Source organism: Xenia sp. Carnegie-2017, unplaced genomic scaffold (genome assembly GCF_021976095.1).
Source record: "Xenia sp. Carnegie-2017 unplaced genomic scaffold, XeniaSp_v1 HiC_scaffold_13, whole genome shotgun sequence".
Lineage (NCBI taxonomy): Eukaryota > Metazoa > Cnidaria > Anthozoa > Malacalcyonacea > Xeniidae > Xenia > Xenia sp. Carnegie-2017.
This window is the reverse complement of record NW_025813436.1, coordinates 10774587-10790985: the sequence shown is the minus strand read 5'-3', so window position 1 is coordinate 10790985 and position 16399 is coordinate 10774587. Positions and strand designations below refer to the sequence as shown.

Genomic DNA, 16399 nt, shown 5'->3' with positions numbered 1-16399 from the left:
TTGTTTGAACAAATTCACTCTGTTCTCCTTGTGTTGTTTTTTTTTCTTCACTTTTTAGCATGTGACATTTTTCTTTCAAAATTCTTTTCTTGGGAACTTCGTCACGATCATATTTTCATACGACAGAGCGACAACTCGTGTTAGAATATGAAAATCAAATGACAAATTTCATTTATCAACTATCATAAGTATAAGGAGATACAGTACATTAAATTTCTTATGTACCATTCTCACTATGACATAAGTATAAGGAGATACAGTACATTAAATTTCTTATGTACCATTCTCACTATGACATAAGTATAAGGAGATACAGTACATTAAATTTCTTATGTACCATTCTCACTATGACATAAGTATAAGGAGATACAGTACATTAAATTTCTTATGTACCATCCTCACTATGACATAAGTATAAGGAGATACAGTACATTAAATTTTTTATGTACCATCCTCACTATGACATAAGTATAAGGAGATACAGTACATTAAATTTCTTATGTACCATCCTCACTATGACATAAGTATAAGGAGATACAGTACATTAAATTTCTTATGTACCATCCTCACTATGACATAAGTATAAGGAGATACAGTACATTAAATTTTTATGTACCATCCTCACTATGACATAAGTATAAGGAGATACAGTACATTAAATTTCTTATGTACCATCCTCACTATGACATAAGTATAAGGAGATACAGTACATTAAATTTTATGTACCATCCTCACTATGACATAAGTATAAGGAGATACAGTACATTAAATTTCTTATGTACCATCCTCACTATGACATAAGTATAAGGAGATACAGTACATTAAATTTCTTATGTACCATCCTCACTATGACATAAGTATAAGGAGATACAGTACATTAAATTTTTATGTACCATCCTCACTATGACATAAGTATAAGGAGATACAGTACATTAAATTTCTTATGTACCATCCTCACTATGACATAAGTATAAGGAGATCAAGTACATTGATTTCTTATGTACCATCCTCACTATGACATAAGTATAAGGAGATCGAGTGCAGTCAAACATGTATTAAAGGGACAAGGAGGATTTCGTTTAACCCTTTACTTCCCATGTTTTTTCGTCCTTTGAGTTCTGGATGGCTTCATCGATGTTGTGGAAGTCAAAAGGTTATTAAAAAAAAACTCGCTGATAGCAGCATGATACCGTGTTATGTTATAATAACGCTTTACTTCCCAAGTTTTTTTGTCCTTTGAGTTCTGGATGGTTTTAGTGATTGATTTTACCGTACGGAAACGCTGGGGACAAAAGGTTTAAAAACAGATGCTCTCGACTCTCGTCACCAGACCCCTCCATGTAGGGAAATACAGATGAACCGTGAACAATATAATTGAAAGATTTTCAGAAAATCCCTGAGAACCTAGTTTGTTTGTCGGAAAACGTCGATGAAAACTTTCTTATTGAGAATAAATCGAAAACATGCAAATAATTAACAAATATACTTTGACTTGTGTGTCTGTTCTTCGTTGACTTGTATTTAATTTCTCTCTTTTTTGCCGTGTCTTTTCTCCTCTAGACTTGGGTGTCTTCTCTCCCGCGAACTCAGTTATAACGTGAGCCCCTCCTATTTCTCAATGAGGAAACTTAAAGGACCAGCAATGATCAAAAGGGCATGTGCTCTTTTCAATTCAATGCCATAATCATGCTGATTCCTGGTACAATTAAATAACTTTGAAATTAAGTGAAACACCTTTTGCATTGACCATTAACTTTACTATACGAGTCAGGAATGTCTCGTTCACTTGAAACATAAAAATAAATCCTCGTCTCAATCCCAGTTGGCGTAGCTCAACAGGTAAAGAGGCTAATCAATATCTTAAGGTAAAAGTTCAAATCTCTTTCGACTCACATGTTTTTCATTTGCGTATCAAGTGCGTTCTACCAGTCAAAGAATGCACGACACATGGCAATATACCCTGAGATAAACTTCTTACTGTTTGTTGAAATAACACCATTTATTTCTCGAAGGTTGATGAGCTTAGGAGTAAGTAGGAAAATGATGTTTGCTGTTTTGTGCGAGCTTGTCACGTGCATTAATCGTCGAACAATATAGATTGAAACCTTAACTATGGCTGTATGGTGCCAAAACGTGCGCATTCTAAAATGGCGATTTATTTTTAAGAAATGTTATTTCATCGAGGAAGCATGATACAAACACGCTCTTCAAATTTCCAATTTTAACCATAACATTCTCTTTAGTATAAAGTACCGCATTGTAAAACATCGAGAAAACTTCGTTTATAGCAAACAATCTTGACACTTCTCGAACCACAAAATTGTTGCCAATTATTTGCAAATGTTAGCCTTTGCTTCTTTTGAACACAATATCTCTGCAACTTCAAGTATTCAGGTTTTATTTTTGAACACCGAGACAAAACAATGCGTTCATTTGAACAATCAGCATGCAAGCAGAGCGACGTTAAATTTGTTGTAAACTATACCGTAGGCCACAAGGAGCGGCTATTTTTGGGTCGGGGGGGAGTGGGATTACGTTCGTTGGAATCATCAGCATGCAAGCAGAGCGACGTTAAATGCATTGTAAACTATATTATTTTCGAGTTGTTATTTTGGGACCGGATAAATTTTCATCCAGTTATAAAAACCAGGTGTTTTGCTACGCACGAGGCATATGACACAACCCTCGACTGTAGAAGGCTTATGACCGCTTTCCTTCCGTGTAATGCAATTACGTTATAAACTACATTCTCGTGTGAGACCATCCGAGATTTTTGATTGGAAAATATAAGTTAGATTTATGAGACATTTAAAATAAACGACAAATTTCTTTAAAGCAAACATGTTTCGGCATACTTTAGGCCATCTTCAGTGCGAACTGAATAAATACAGATGGCATAAAGATAGCATAAAGTATGCCGAAACATGTTTGCTTTAAAAAAATTTGTCGTTTATTTTAAATGCCTTATAACCATTGTGCTCTTACGAAATTAGATTTATGACATGTAAAAATGTTTGAAGTCGAAATGGAGTTTTGAAATTAACATCATGTTTTATTAACTAGTACATCACACCCTCACATTATTAAATTACTTCGACTTGCTGCATTTATAAAAAGTTATTCACTATCGTTTATCAATGAAGAACTATTTTTTTCTTCTATTTAATCTCGGCTATATAAGGAATTACATTAAACTAGATTTCTATAACAAAATGTTCTTTTCTATCAATGTTTATATATTTGTAATACATCATTGAATGACTTTTTGAACGAGTAGAGCCACGATAGCTGGAAAGATGACTTGTGCCACAGCTTTCTCTGCGCTGCTCGTTGGTTTAGGTTCTGCTGATGGTGTGTTAGGGGCCTCAGAGCTCACAGTAGATGATGTTGACGATGAGTTTGAAGAAGTTGAGCTTGGGTTTACATCTGGGATCGACATTTTTGTACTTTTTGTAGAAACTGTTTGGGTTTTTGTGGGTACTATACGTGGTACAGATGTTGCTGAATCAGTTGAGTAACTATACTGTACTATACTTGATTTATTTCCTGCAATGAGAGGAAAGCAAGATAGAAAATCGTAACATATCGTTATAAACAATGTAAATTTAGTCACGAATGATATGGTCTATATGTACATAAACTTCCAAAGACAACCCCCCCTGCTAGCTGGTGTGCAAGGGAACGTCTGATTTAGACTGATCTTGTTTGTACTGAGTTGTTATTCGAAGTCCTTGACAATGTAATTTTCGCACATTCTCAGTTCAATAATCTTGTGTACAATGTGTTTCTGGCCGAACGAAAGTTACTGGCCAACAAATAAGGGATAGAATCGGCTTGCGCTGTGGATTATCCTAAATTTCTTTGTATAATTTCCCTGGATAATATCGACCTTTAATATACGAACGGCTCTGGTTGTTTGTCGTTTCTCATGCTCTTGAAAAAATGCTCTAGTAATGTCGACACAACATTTCACAACTCTATCCCAAAGTAATCAATAACTTTGCTTGTATTTACCTGCCGTGGCTGTGCCGACAAGAACCGCTACCACGAAACTTATGATTAACGTATTCATCTTCGTTCTCTTCACGTAGATCTTGCTTCCACGCAGGTTCACCGTCACTTAAACATGAGGAAGAAGAAGGAACATGATATGAGCAACACGCATTTTGCTTATGCGGAAAGTGTCCTCGCTCATGTGATTTGAATTAACAAAATTATACGTTCACACTGGGTGTTGTCAACAAATACCGTGTCCTCAATAAAGAATATGGCGGAAAAAATCTTTCATGCTCTTTAATTCCTTTATAACTTACCTCGAGTTTAGAAGCTCTAAGGTTCTTTTGTAGGCGACAAGAACTCGTTTTCGACGTTCGAATTCCACGAAGATTATGTGATAAGGCCAGATGTCATGCATATGTGAAATATGAGCGTCGTACACGAGGCGTCGCATCATAAAATACATACTTTATGAAGGTTTCAAATTACTTTCTAGTCCAAAGGTGAATCACGGTATCGGCACACATCGGTCTCATGACCACCATCAACTTCGTTGCCATTTGTTATAATGAAGTTTTTTGTATTTTACGTTCAACTTATAATGACGACGAGTGCAGTTGATCTCATCATTGTTTTCAACACTGGTACTCTCTCGCTTTTAAGGATTGCAAAAGGAATGTGAAATGTCACAAGATGAGATGACAGGAAGTGAAAGATATTGTTTGATATTTGATGAGCGAAGGGAAAAGAAGGAATGTTCGAGACGAAATTTTATTTTATCATGCAACAGTCTTCCTTGTATTTCTCGAGGCTGTTAATGAAACTGTTGCATGCATTTGATGGTGTTAATGAAATAGGTGACCTTTTGATTTTCTTCGAACAATCGCTCAATTGAACTCGTGTGCTGTCAAATAATGCTTTGTCATCAAACTCGGTATTCATTCACAGCAGTGATTCACAGAATGGCGCTTGCCGGGGGGGAGTTGCTTTTATGCGATCGATAAACTTGAGAAAGTCTGGTGACGAGTTGAAACTGAATCCGCATCAACTCCAGTGTCTTTTATCATGATGTACTTGCCATGGCTGTTGCTCGTCCTCTTCTCTCTCTTTACCATTTAACTCGTCTCTATCCATTTTTTATTCTTACTTTTAAAAAGGTTGAGTGAATCTGGACCTATGGCATTCAATCAAATCGAGACGTTTCTTTTTGTGCTTTCAGAGAATAATGTTCTTATCCAAGGAAACTCTATGTTGATCTGTTCTTGTTTTCCCTTCAACTTCCGATATGTATATGACAAACTTTGAACTTGTTGCTTTAGGTTTGCGTTCAACCCGACATCATTATGCTCAATCAGAGAAAAAATCTCCCACGTTTGTTGTTTGTGTAGCAATTTGAAACGAGAGGAAAGAATGAATGTCAACGCGAGGAACATTATACATTCGCTGTGACACAGCATGCTGCATTGCTGAGATGTGGTTCGTTTGAATTGTTTTATATTTTACGATGTCTCAAGGCATGTAATCCACTATGCATGTCTGACCTCTAACAAAATCTCGTCACTGATCTCAAAATAAGACTGGATCAAAGATCTATCACAAGACTAGGGACTTTTAGCCTTTGCACGCATGCACACACAGTTATCGACATGCCTTGTGAAACTACAATTAATGAAACTTTCAAATAAGTTTGCTGTCATGATTCAATGATTTGATTAATTCAGATGATCTCTTTGCCATTTGCATGTGTCGGGTCTACTTGTATCTACACCAGGTTGAATCCTCGCAAAACTGTATTGTTTGTGAAGAAATGAACGCGTTTATGGTTATGAATAAGATTTTCACTTCAGACATAAACATAGACACAAGATTATTTTAACTCTACGTACTTCTCATGCTTATGCTTGTGCTTATAGCTAGCACTTTATTGCAAGTGAGGACTCTTATGCTTATGTTTATGCTTATAGCTAGCACTTTATTGCAAGGGAGGACTCTTATGCTTATGTTTATGCTTATAGCTAGCACTTTATTGCAAGTGAGGACTCTTATGCTTATGTTTATGCTTATAGCTAGCACTTTATTGCAAGTGAAGACTCTTATGCTTATGTTTATGCTTATAGCTAGCACTTTATTGCAAGTGAATACTCTTATGCTTATGTTTATGCTTATAGCTAGCACTTTATTGCAAGCGAGGACTCTTATGCTTATGTTTGTGCTTATAGCTAGTACTTTATTGCAAGTGAGGACTCTTATGCTTATGTTTATGCTTATAGCTAGCACTTTATTGCAAGCGAGGACTCTTATGCTTATGTTTATGCTTATAGCTAGCACTTTATTGCAAGCGAGGACTCTTATGCTTATGTTTATGCTTAATGCCTATGTTGCAAGTGAGGATCAGGCTTAAAAGAGATTAGAATTTCGCTCGGAAAATTCTACTTTATATAATTACATGTGAGATTGGACGCGATGTATATCATTGTATTTAATTCGCTGGTCGGGGAGCGTTACGTGTTAATGAGTGCAATTACTGCAACTCTGCAAGACAGCTTTTGTATAAACTCCTAATGAGCTTTGTTATATTAGCTGACTAACTCAACGTGCAGGACAGGTGGATGATGACTGTAATTACTCAAAATTGTCATCCTTTCACCTGTACGTGCAGTGATGGCGATAAAAGATGCGACAAAAGAAACGACGCACTTCTTTGGGAAAAGTAGTTGCTCATTTTTTTTCCCCGGTAGATTGTCATGAGGTTGATCTCGCTTTTCGCTTCGTTAATTGCACCCCTGCCATGATACCGGTATGTCTTAGTTTGTGATTAATTCATTTGAATTACGGGGGGAGTGTGAAAGGGAGGCGAATAAATTAGGTATTGCTTTGACTTGTTCCCATTCCCTATAAATATCGAAAGATGCGCTCGTTTGAGCTGCAAAAGATACCTTACCTATCGTCGGTATCTTCGCACTTTCAACCATGACGTCCATTAAAAAGGAAGAGGATGTTTTTCAAGTAAAGATTGAGAATCCTAGCGATGAAAATTTTCAGGTAATACTCTATATTATAAAACATATATAGGGCGTGGAAAATCTAATATATATTTTTTAACGCAGTAAATGTAATATATATATTTTTGACATAATTTTTTTGATTCTTAATAGACTCAATGCAAATAAAACTTGACGTTACAAAATGTAGTATGTAATGTGCAATTACTTCCATATAGAAAAGCTTTGTAGCTAGTTTCATGTAAAGTGCACGTGTTTGCGTGGAAGGTGGTTTTTCTCATGGGAAATTAGCGTTGATTCGTTTTCGTTAACAATTCTTCTTTCTATGCTCCGCGTGGAGTGTTTTTTTTTTGAGCTATTTTACGATGTTTTGTCTTCATTCATTTTGTAGAGTTTCGTTACGACTCAGCATTTGAAACGTCTAAGTTTCAACACATTCAAATTGCGCTCGGTTCCAGTTTCCTGTTTTTTATATAGAAAGACGCAAATTAAGTTTTCGATCTTTGGATACTTTTATTGTTATATTTCTTGTATAGCAGTTACAAAGTAATTGCGCGAACATGTTTTATAGATGTTGGATATTGCACTTCGACTTCGACATCTTTTATCATCGTGTTCCATCAACGTAAAAAACCTCAGAATTTAGAACGCACCGAGGTTTTAACAGATGGACATGCGCGAAGATTGGCGGAATATTTTTCGAAAACTGAGTTAAATCGTCGTTGATTCTTAAATGAATATTAAACATCCTTTTGTCGCAGCCGCCGCCATATTCTATCAATATTTGACGAAGTGTTTCTCGCTAACTCCATTACCGAATATCTTTTTGCCATTTTTAATTTCATCGACCCAAAAAAAACGATTCTTCAGCAGAAATGAAGAGTGAAATGAGGTCTTGTGTTGATAACCATGTTTGAATTTGGATTGAATTTACGTTGACATTGTTCGAATCTCATTTGCACTTGAAAGATACTTAGGCAAAGGTTGTGGCAGGTACCTGTTAAGTACACAATTATCACGCGTCCCGACTTTATTCCACTCATTGTTATATTTGAATAATTTAATGGACATATTGACGTGAGTTAAGTGCGAGATCTTGTACAGAGCTGCCCTTGTTTAAAGTCTTTACTGTTCCAATTTTCTTCATAAAGTAGCCAGTTTAATCTGATTATAGCACCTATGTCTTTTCTCGGGCGACCAAAATTCCAATATAAACGGTAATTGGAACAGGTTTTCTTTACCTGGTAGCTCTTCCTCCACCACCACCACCACCACCCCCCACCCCCGGTTAGATATTTGATCCAAACTCATCGGACTCAAGTGAGAGAGCCTTTCGTCCGAAGCTTATTTACAGAGTTTTTTATGTTCAAAACAAAAGGCTTAAGACTCTGATCAAAGCAACTTGATGCGCGCGCGTCGGTTGCTTGTTTTCTCAAAGATTCTGGAATGCAGAATTGTCGTGCAAAGAATTACTTTGCTCTAAAACGGAATTGGAGACAGTGAAACCGCCCCTTCTTAATTTGTAATTTTGGGCTTGCAAAAGATAATATGTAATATATTTCATTATCATGACAAATTATTGCATAATATATTTCTAAAAAGATATTTCCGCTATTCTATTGTAGCTGATTTTAAGATATTTCTTATTACAAAAACTCCGAAAAACGGTCGTCCGAGGCTAGAAGCTTAACTGTAAAAGAATTGTCGCTCGGTGTCATCCATTATCTCCCTCTCTACAAATTGCAGAAACATTGCTACCCTTAGCACCTGTTATTAATCTGCCATATTTGTTTTTTATGCACGTAAACATCGCAAAATTAGCATTCAGTGCCGGAACTAAGCTAGGAATTAGCCAATCACATGCAAGCATCCGGCTCGACAAAGAGACAAGCTTAGCGACTGGATGTACTCGCCAATGCATCACATAAAATGGTAGTTTTAATTTGCGCGAAAGGATCGTGAGATTGTTTATTGGAGATGTATTGACCGATAATTGTTTTTTTTAAATCTGCTCTTTGCTTTCGTGAAACATGCCACGAAATGTTGTCGTATTCATAGTCGATTTAGCTCCAAGAATAATGATGATCAGATAGCAAAATTTTAGATAATGTCAATAATAATGAGATCAATAATCATAACATTGAGATCAATAAGAATAACATTTAGATGAATGATAAGAATAATAAGAACGATTAGAATGAGAATAATAAGAACAAGGATAATGATAAAAAGAAGAATAATGATAAAAATTATAAGAGGATCAATAATAATCCGAAAGTAAATTGTTAGAGATGTCAATTTCATGCGGTTCCTATATTCTCATTTCATTTTCTATTTGGTGGAAGACTTTGCACATTTTGTCAAATATTTCACACAGCAGTGTTCTTGTGGCATTGGGTTCCTTTTCTTTAAGACTTCGTTTGATTTGTGAGTACAATGTTCTCTAAATGAGGAAAAAGCAGAATTTATTCTTTCATTAATCAGCTCTACAAAAATTAATGTTTTTGCTCGCCATGCTCTTAGCAAAGTCTTACAAATTCTTACTTTTATGATAAAAAATATGCATTGCATTCTGGAGGCGACGGCAATATCAAACAAAAACCATTTTATTTAATCTCGGCTATATAAGGAATTACATTAAACTAGATTTCTATAACAAAATGTTCTTTTGCATCAATGTTTATATATTTGTAATACATCATTGAATGACTTTTTGAACGAGTAGAGCCACGATAGCTGGAGTGATGACTTGTGCCACAGCTTTCTCTGCGCTGCTCGATGGTTTAGTTGAATTAATCCTGTTGGTTAAGTAAGTCTTCGATGGAGTTTCTATTGTAGCCCCAGTTTCGGTACTCGAAGGGCTATAATTTATTAAGATTGTCGTTTCACTTGTTGCCACCCCAGTTGATGAGTTTGTTTGCGCATGTCTGCAATGGAAAATAAATAAGGAAGAAATTCTTAACTTTTTCCTCGTAAGCAATGTGAATATTTTACGGAATGATGGTTTATCATTAAAATTCCATGGAAAAACATCTTTCCCCCTCCCAAAAGGTATTCTAATGAAAATCCACATTACATTAACGCCTCTTATTGTTGGCACTATATAGGTTTCACAGCTCTATCTCTGAATAATAAATCTGTAGTCTTTATACCTGTGCCAACAATGACGGCTAGCACACAAGAAATGATAATCCTGTTCATGGTTTTTCTCTGACTGTTATTGTGAGTCTTCGTTTTGTTCACGGAGTCCTTTCTTCCTCGGAAGTTCGCTGTTGATTGTTATGTAAGTGTTTGTATGTCTTCGTTCCGTTCACGGAGTCCTTTCTTCCTCGGAAGTTCGCTGTTGACTGTTATGTAAGTGTTTGCGTGTCTTCGTTCCGTTCACGGAGTCCTTTCTTCCTCGGAAGTTCGCTGTTGACTGTTATGTAAGTGTTTGCGTGTCTTCGTTCCGTTCACGGAGTCCTTGCTTCCTCGCAAGTTCGCTGTTGACTGTTATGTAAGTGTTTGTGTGTCTTCGTTCCGTTCACGGAGTCCTTTCTTCCTCGGAAGTTCGCTGTTGACTGTTATGTAAGTGTTTGTGTGTCTTCGTTCCGTTCACGGAGTCCTTTCTTCCTCGGAAGTTCGCTGTTGACTGTTATGTAAGTGTTTGTGTGTCTTCGTTCCGTTCACGGAGTCCTTTCTTCCTCGGAAGTTCGCTGTTGACTGTTATGTAAATGTTTGTGTGTCTTCGTTCCGTTCACGGAGTCCTTTCTTCCTCGGAAGTTCGCTGTTGACTGTTATGTAAGTGTTTGTATGTCTTCGTTCCGTTCACGGAGATCTTGCTTCCTCGGAAGTTTGCTGTCTCTTAATAAACATAACGAAAAAGACAGAGCGTGATGTTTTGCAACACGTTTTCTTAACGTGTTGTCCTTTCCTCTTCCTTCTCATTTCGTCAACTATATGACCAAGCCAATTTCATCTGGCTCAAACGGTGCAGAGCACTTCGAAGACATTGCACGAAAGGTCTTTAAAATTTGCCTACACGAGTGTATTTTGATCGGGAATTTCTTTAAAACTATTCTTTACTTCTGTGAAACATTCTATAAAATATTGCATTATTGGATTTACATATTTTCATAATCAAAAAGTAAAATTTTTTTGCAGTGGAATATAAGTAATAGTCAAATAATATTCTGGTGTTTTGTGGCAAATAGATATATTGTATAAAGTTTTGCATGAATAATATCATTTGTTTCTCATTATGGACCATAAAAACATGATGTTTATATATAGTGGTGTTACTTTTTGAAATACGAAACTAAAGCACGGCGTATCACGTGCTAGCAGCGTGCCTTTAGGAAATCTCACAGATTTTAGGCGATTTCTATTTTCATTTTAATATTATATGAGGCGTAAAGCATATTTTACAGCATAGTTCTCTTTTCATATTGTTTGTCTTATGATTTTTCCTTTCCTCTGTGTTGTTAAGTAAAGATGCATGGACAAGACTTGTTTTCGTGTGAAGAAAGATTTTTTAAAACTTCGCTTGATTTGTCAGCAGGGCGTAGTGTTGTCTTTTTCTTGTAGGCAACTCGTTTCATTCTGACATGTCAACGCTGTACAATGTGCTCTTAAAGACCAAATCAATAGAAAGTAAAAATACTTCAATCATTTTAAGCTCTACGGAATTATTTTCGGTTACTGTGCTCTTGGCCAAGTCTTACTTCCTCTTATGATGAAAATTATGTATTGTGAAAGTGACAGCAGATCTCTCTGGGATGGTCATTGGTCTCTTTCTTAACGTACTATTGGTCAATTAAATTCGTTTGAGATGTCTTATTAATCATCCATCATAAGAAAATATGAAGTAAACTAGGGACACGTCTGCTGATAACAACAAGCTTTTATAACAAATTTGCTATCATGGTTAAAGATGAAACGTCTATGTTCAGTTAGCAGTACAAAGTAGACACGCTTTTATCGTCGGCGCTGCAGCTCAATAATAATTTTCCAGTTTATAACTTGAAAATTATTCTATTATTTCAAAACTGTTTGTCATTGTGAATAGTTACTATTCAATTAATTCGTTAGTTTACCACGGACGTATGTATACATGGGGGATTTATGAGTACACCTGCTGGTGTAATGTGCGTCAACCACGGACGTATGTATACATGGGGGATTTATGAGTACACCTGTGTATAAAGGGATGTTACGGAATACACATACGTACGGACACATTTGTATATGTGGATGGTTAATGAAAGTTCAACTGTTACTGTTATATATCCATGTTTACATTCCTTAGCTAGAATCATTTAGGTATAAAGTTTAACTTTTATATCTTTATCAAATACTACTTCAACTTCTTTCTCCATTCTTATTACAGAAAAAATCAGAACGCACAAGTCAAGATGAGCAAGTCGACGAAAAAGGTTAGTCGTGAAATATATATCCCTTTGCATGACTTATGCTACTGAATATATACGTATACATATGTGTATATCTGTATACCTTTGTATATCCGTCTGTACCAATGCATACGGTTCACTACTTTTGCAACCCGATAGGTATGTCTGAGGCCAAATACATCATACGGTAGTATAGATAGGTATAGATATAGTAATATTTAGAACCTTATCTATCTTTTGTTATGGATAATTATGTAACGCATGTCAGAGCCCAGTCTCTTGTCAGTGATCAAATACATCATACGGTAGTGTGATGGTATATGTAGAGTGTTGTAAAATTCGAAACATTCAAATTTGAAATTACTCTGGATGGTTTTGAAAACACGCATGCCTGAGCCCAGTCTCTTGTCAGAGATCAAATAAAGCACCATGTGACGAACTTCAAACGACAATTGTGCTCATGATTTTCACTAAAGCTCATTGTCAAAATCATTGCTCTCCCGTGATGTTTTCTTAAGACTTCTTATTTCACGCAATTATTGAATTTTTTAAGAGCTTGTTCTCGATGTTTTTGATTTCATAAAAGCCTTTCATTAAAAATAGAATGATTGTTTAGAAAGCTGTCGAAACGGCAAATCGTGCTCACGGCAACAGGGATTGGAGGGGTTTGAAGGGTTCTAGGGTGTGACCTCTACTTTATATGTATTCATCGTGAAATATCGACATTTATAAATTAGTCGTAGATATTTTGTACTGTAGGAATATATATTTAACGTTCAAGAGAACGCACTGACTGTGGATACGTTTTCTGCGGTAAAAAATATAGATTTTGATATTGGCGTCCCCAGCTACTATCATTATGTTTAAATATTTCTTTGTTCGCTCATTGCGAAAACTGATAAATGGTAATGTTCTGAAATTTATAATGGTAATGTTCTGAAATTTATAATGGTAATGTTCTGAAATTTATAATGGTAATGTTCTGAAAGTTATAATGGTAATGTTCTGAAATTTATAATGGTAATGTTCTGAAGTTTATAACGGTAATGTTCTGAAATTTATATGGCAGGACTTAAATTTGCGGGGTGGTTACGCTGCTGGATGTCACCCCCACCCCCCTCGTTCCAATTTTGTAAAATTTGATCTCACAGAATTAATTTGACTTCAATAGTGGTTAGTATAGTGGGCTGTCCACAAACGCTTTTTTTCTATGACCACATTTCTATGATTTGTAACGCATTCGTGAAAATTTACAGAAATTTGGATCACTGAAATCGTTTTCCCAAAAGAGAAAACAGTAGAAAATGTTTACGGATCGCACTTTAATGCTGTGCGACGCTAGACATTAAAAGTTGACAGTGTGTTGACTTGTGCTCGTATATTTCATTCCAACGGTGAAGGAGTTGATAGTTGGCAGGGCCGTAGCTAGAACGTTAGTTGGGTAGGGGTAGGGGGAATATTTATTCATATATTCCGTTGTACCCAACCGATTTCTTTTCGAATTCTCTTTCATAAGAACTCAGTCGGGCACAGATAAATTTATGGATACACGCCAACCCCTATCTCCCTAGAGACGGCCCTGGTAGTTGGCTCATTATTTCTCGTCTGAATTTGTCAAATTGCGTTTTTTTGATGTTTGCTGTTTAGTTAAAATAGCGTCGTAGAATTAAATGGCTGACACTTTGATCTTTTCATCAGCGATTACGAGTCTCCCGAAGGCTTGTGCAAATATTTGTGGAAAATTGCAGTTTTCGTTATGAAAAATCCCTGCCTGTTTCGCATTAAAAGTAAGATAAAACCAATCGTAATGTCAATATTCTAATCATCGTTCGATTACCACGAGTTATGTAGCGCATTTGTCGTCAAGAGAGCGAAATTAAAATATCACGCGCACGTAAAAAAAACAAATAAGAAGTTGAAAACGTACTGTCGTGGCGAAGTTTAATAACAACTAAGTATGTTTGGTATTCGCTTATCTCTTGTCTCTGTCAATGGTGTGAACGAGGAATGTAAAATACGCTCTTATTATGTCAACAATACCATACCCACGCGTCCATCACGATATTAAGGTGGCTTTATCGGACTTTTACTTGTTTATTTTAAAAGGGGAAATTGTAAAACAAGAGTAATTTGAATTGTTCAAGTGCATTACATTGTTTAATAATAATGACGCGAGAGACTCGAATTTCCAATGGGCGTGATGTCTTCCTCTATACCAACTTCTCGATGCATTCTTTCGTTTTAATATACAACACGATCTATTTTTGTAGTAAAAATGGTTCCCATGCTCAAGGCCTTGCATAATCCCCCTTGCATAACTTAAAAACAGTCCGATCATACACACTCATATGTAGATTCTTATAATCATGTTAAGAGGTTTAGAGAATTTGATCTAGGCCTGTCAAAATAAAACACTTTAGAGATATACGTGGTTTTAGCGTCTTAGGACGTAGATCTAAAGTTTCGAGATAAATACTTCAGCAAAGGACGTCAGTAAAATGGCACTTTTTTTACTATTAGTGATGTTTTGCGATCGAAGTCCATATTAGTTATTACACGAGTTTTACGACTGTCACATATTCATTCAAAGACGCCTGTCACATTTTAATTCCCCCGCATTTTGACAACCAACAAGCTTTAATGGAACTTTTTTAGTTTTCAAACTGTTTGCTACTTTTGAACGACTGCGTTTTTCATAATTTTGGAAGATAGTCATTTTGGAAAAATCCTCTTCACACGTGTTTACATGCAATCATACTTGATATCTCTGTACATTCCTCAAAATACATGATAATTTTACATTTCGTGAATTGTTCCCTTTTTTGGTGGGAAAATTTGTTACCTTTCCCACTCCGGAAGAGACCATCGCTACCGTACGAATGGCACGATAGTGCTGTGTGCGAGAACCATCTTTCTCGACTTATAAACTACATTATATTGTATGTTGTGATCTCTGTCCATCGTTCAAATTTGAAGTGGAGACTATTATGATGACAGGAATTGTGGGATTAACAACATTGTTCAATTGGGCGACAATCCGCCGAGTGATTTATATCCTTGACACGTATTAGATTAAAGGACACGCCAAACATATCCCTGCTGTGCTAGACATTGTACATATAGAGAAAGTTTGATCATTTAATACTTCTGCGAGTAGGTGGAGTACTTTCAGGAATGTACAAAGAGAAAAATGTTTTTTCCGCTGGTCTTTCGGTAATCCATACTCCTATTTTTTTAGGCGTGCGATCTTTCCGCTCGTAATTGCAATTTTTTCATCAATTTTTTTCTGAGAAGGAAATGGAAAAAATCGTGCATCGATTAAACATTTACGCACTTAAAGTGTCATCTAACCATACTACAATACCCGAACTTTTCGCCTCCTTCTATATTTGAATGTGCCGTATACATATCGTCTATTGGTTTAATCGTAACAGGAACTATTCTCAGAGTAAATTTTTGTTGTAAGATCAGATTTACAATTACAGGTTTTCACGAGCTTGACGACACTGAAGAATGCGATTAACTTATATTTTTATGAATTATTCATGTTAATGGTGGTTTTCGATTCAACTTCACTGTTATCTTGTATCTTATCTCCAGAATGCACCTATCACTAGAATCATTCATCCTTGCTGGTCGAGTTTTGAATACAATTTTACGGCATGCGCTCTGATGTTTTAGCGTTTTCTTTCTTGCTGGTCGAGTTTTGAATACAATTTTACGGCATGCGCTCTGATGTTTTAGCGTTTTCTTTCTTGCTGGTCGAGTTTTGAATACAATTTTACCGCATGCGCTCTGATGTTCTAGCGTTTTCTTTCGTACATTATATAAAATGCATGTGTTCATCTGATTCATAACTATTTTCGACCGAAATCCCATAAGTTTTGTATAGGATTTCTGGCAACGGTAGTAAAAATATTGAATCGACTATTTATATGTATGGAAGTAAAAATGTTGAATGGACTATTTATATTTAAAAAAATACCTGCACGATCGATTAATACCCAATCG

General features: G+C 36.0%; 1 protein-coding gene and 1 long non-coding RNA gene across 2 annotated transcripts in view; one reads left to right on the top strand and one right to left on the bottom strand.

The window, feature by feature from the left end:
- The first annotated feature begins 6868 nt into the window (after nucleotides 1–6868).
- Nucleotides 6869–16399, top strand: part of LOC124452551 (insulin gene enhancer protein ISL-1-like) — a 27562-nt gene continuing 18031 nt past the window's right edge. The window contains exons 1-2 of the mRNA XM_047003115.1: nucleotides 6869–7038; nucleotides 12367–12412. Of these exons, the coding sequence (XP_046859071.1) occupies nucleotides 6967–7038; nucleotides 12367–12412 (118 nt within the window). The 5' untranslated portion in view covers nucleotides 6869–6966. The remainder of the gene's footprint in view (nucleotides 7039–12366; nucleotides 12413–16399) is intronic.
- On the bottom strand, nucleotides 9608–10911 carry LOC124452601. The gene is made up of 2 exons (XR_006950812.1): nucleotides 10151–10911; nucleotides 9608–9925 (listed from the first exon to the last, which is right to left on the bottom strand). It is a non-coding gene; the product is annotated as an uncharacterized LOC124452601 (long non-coding RNA).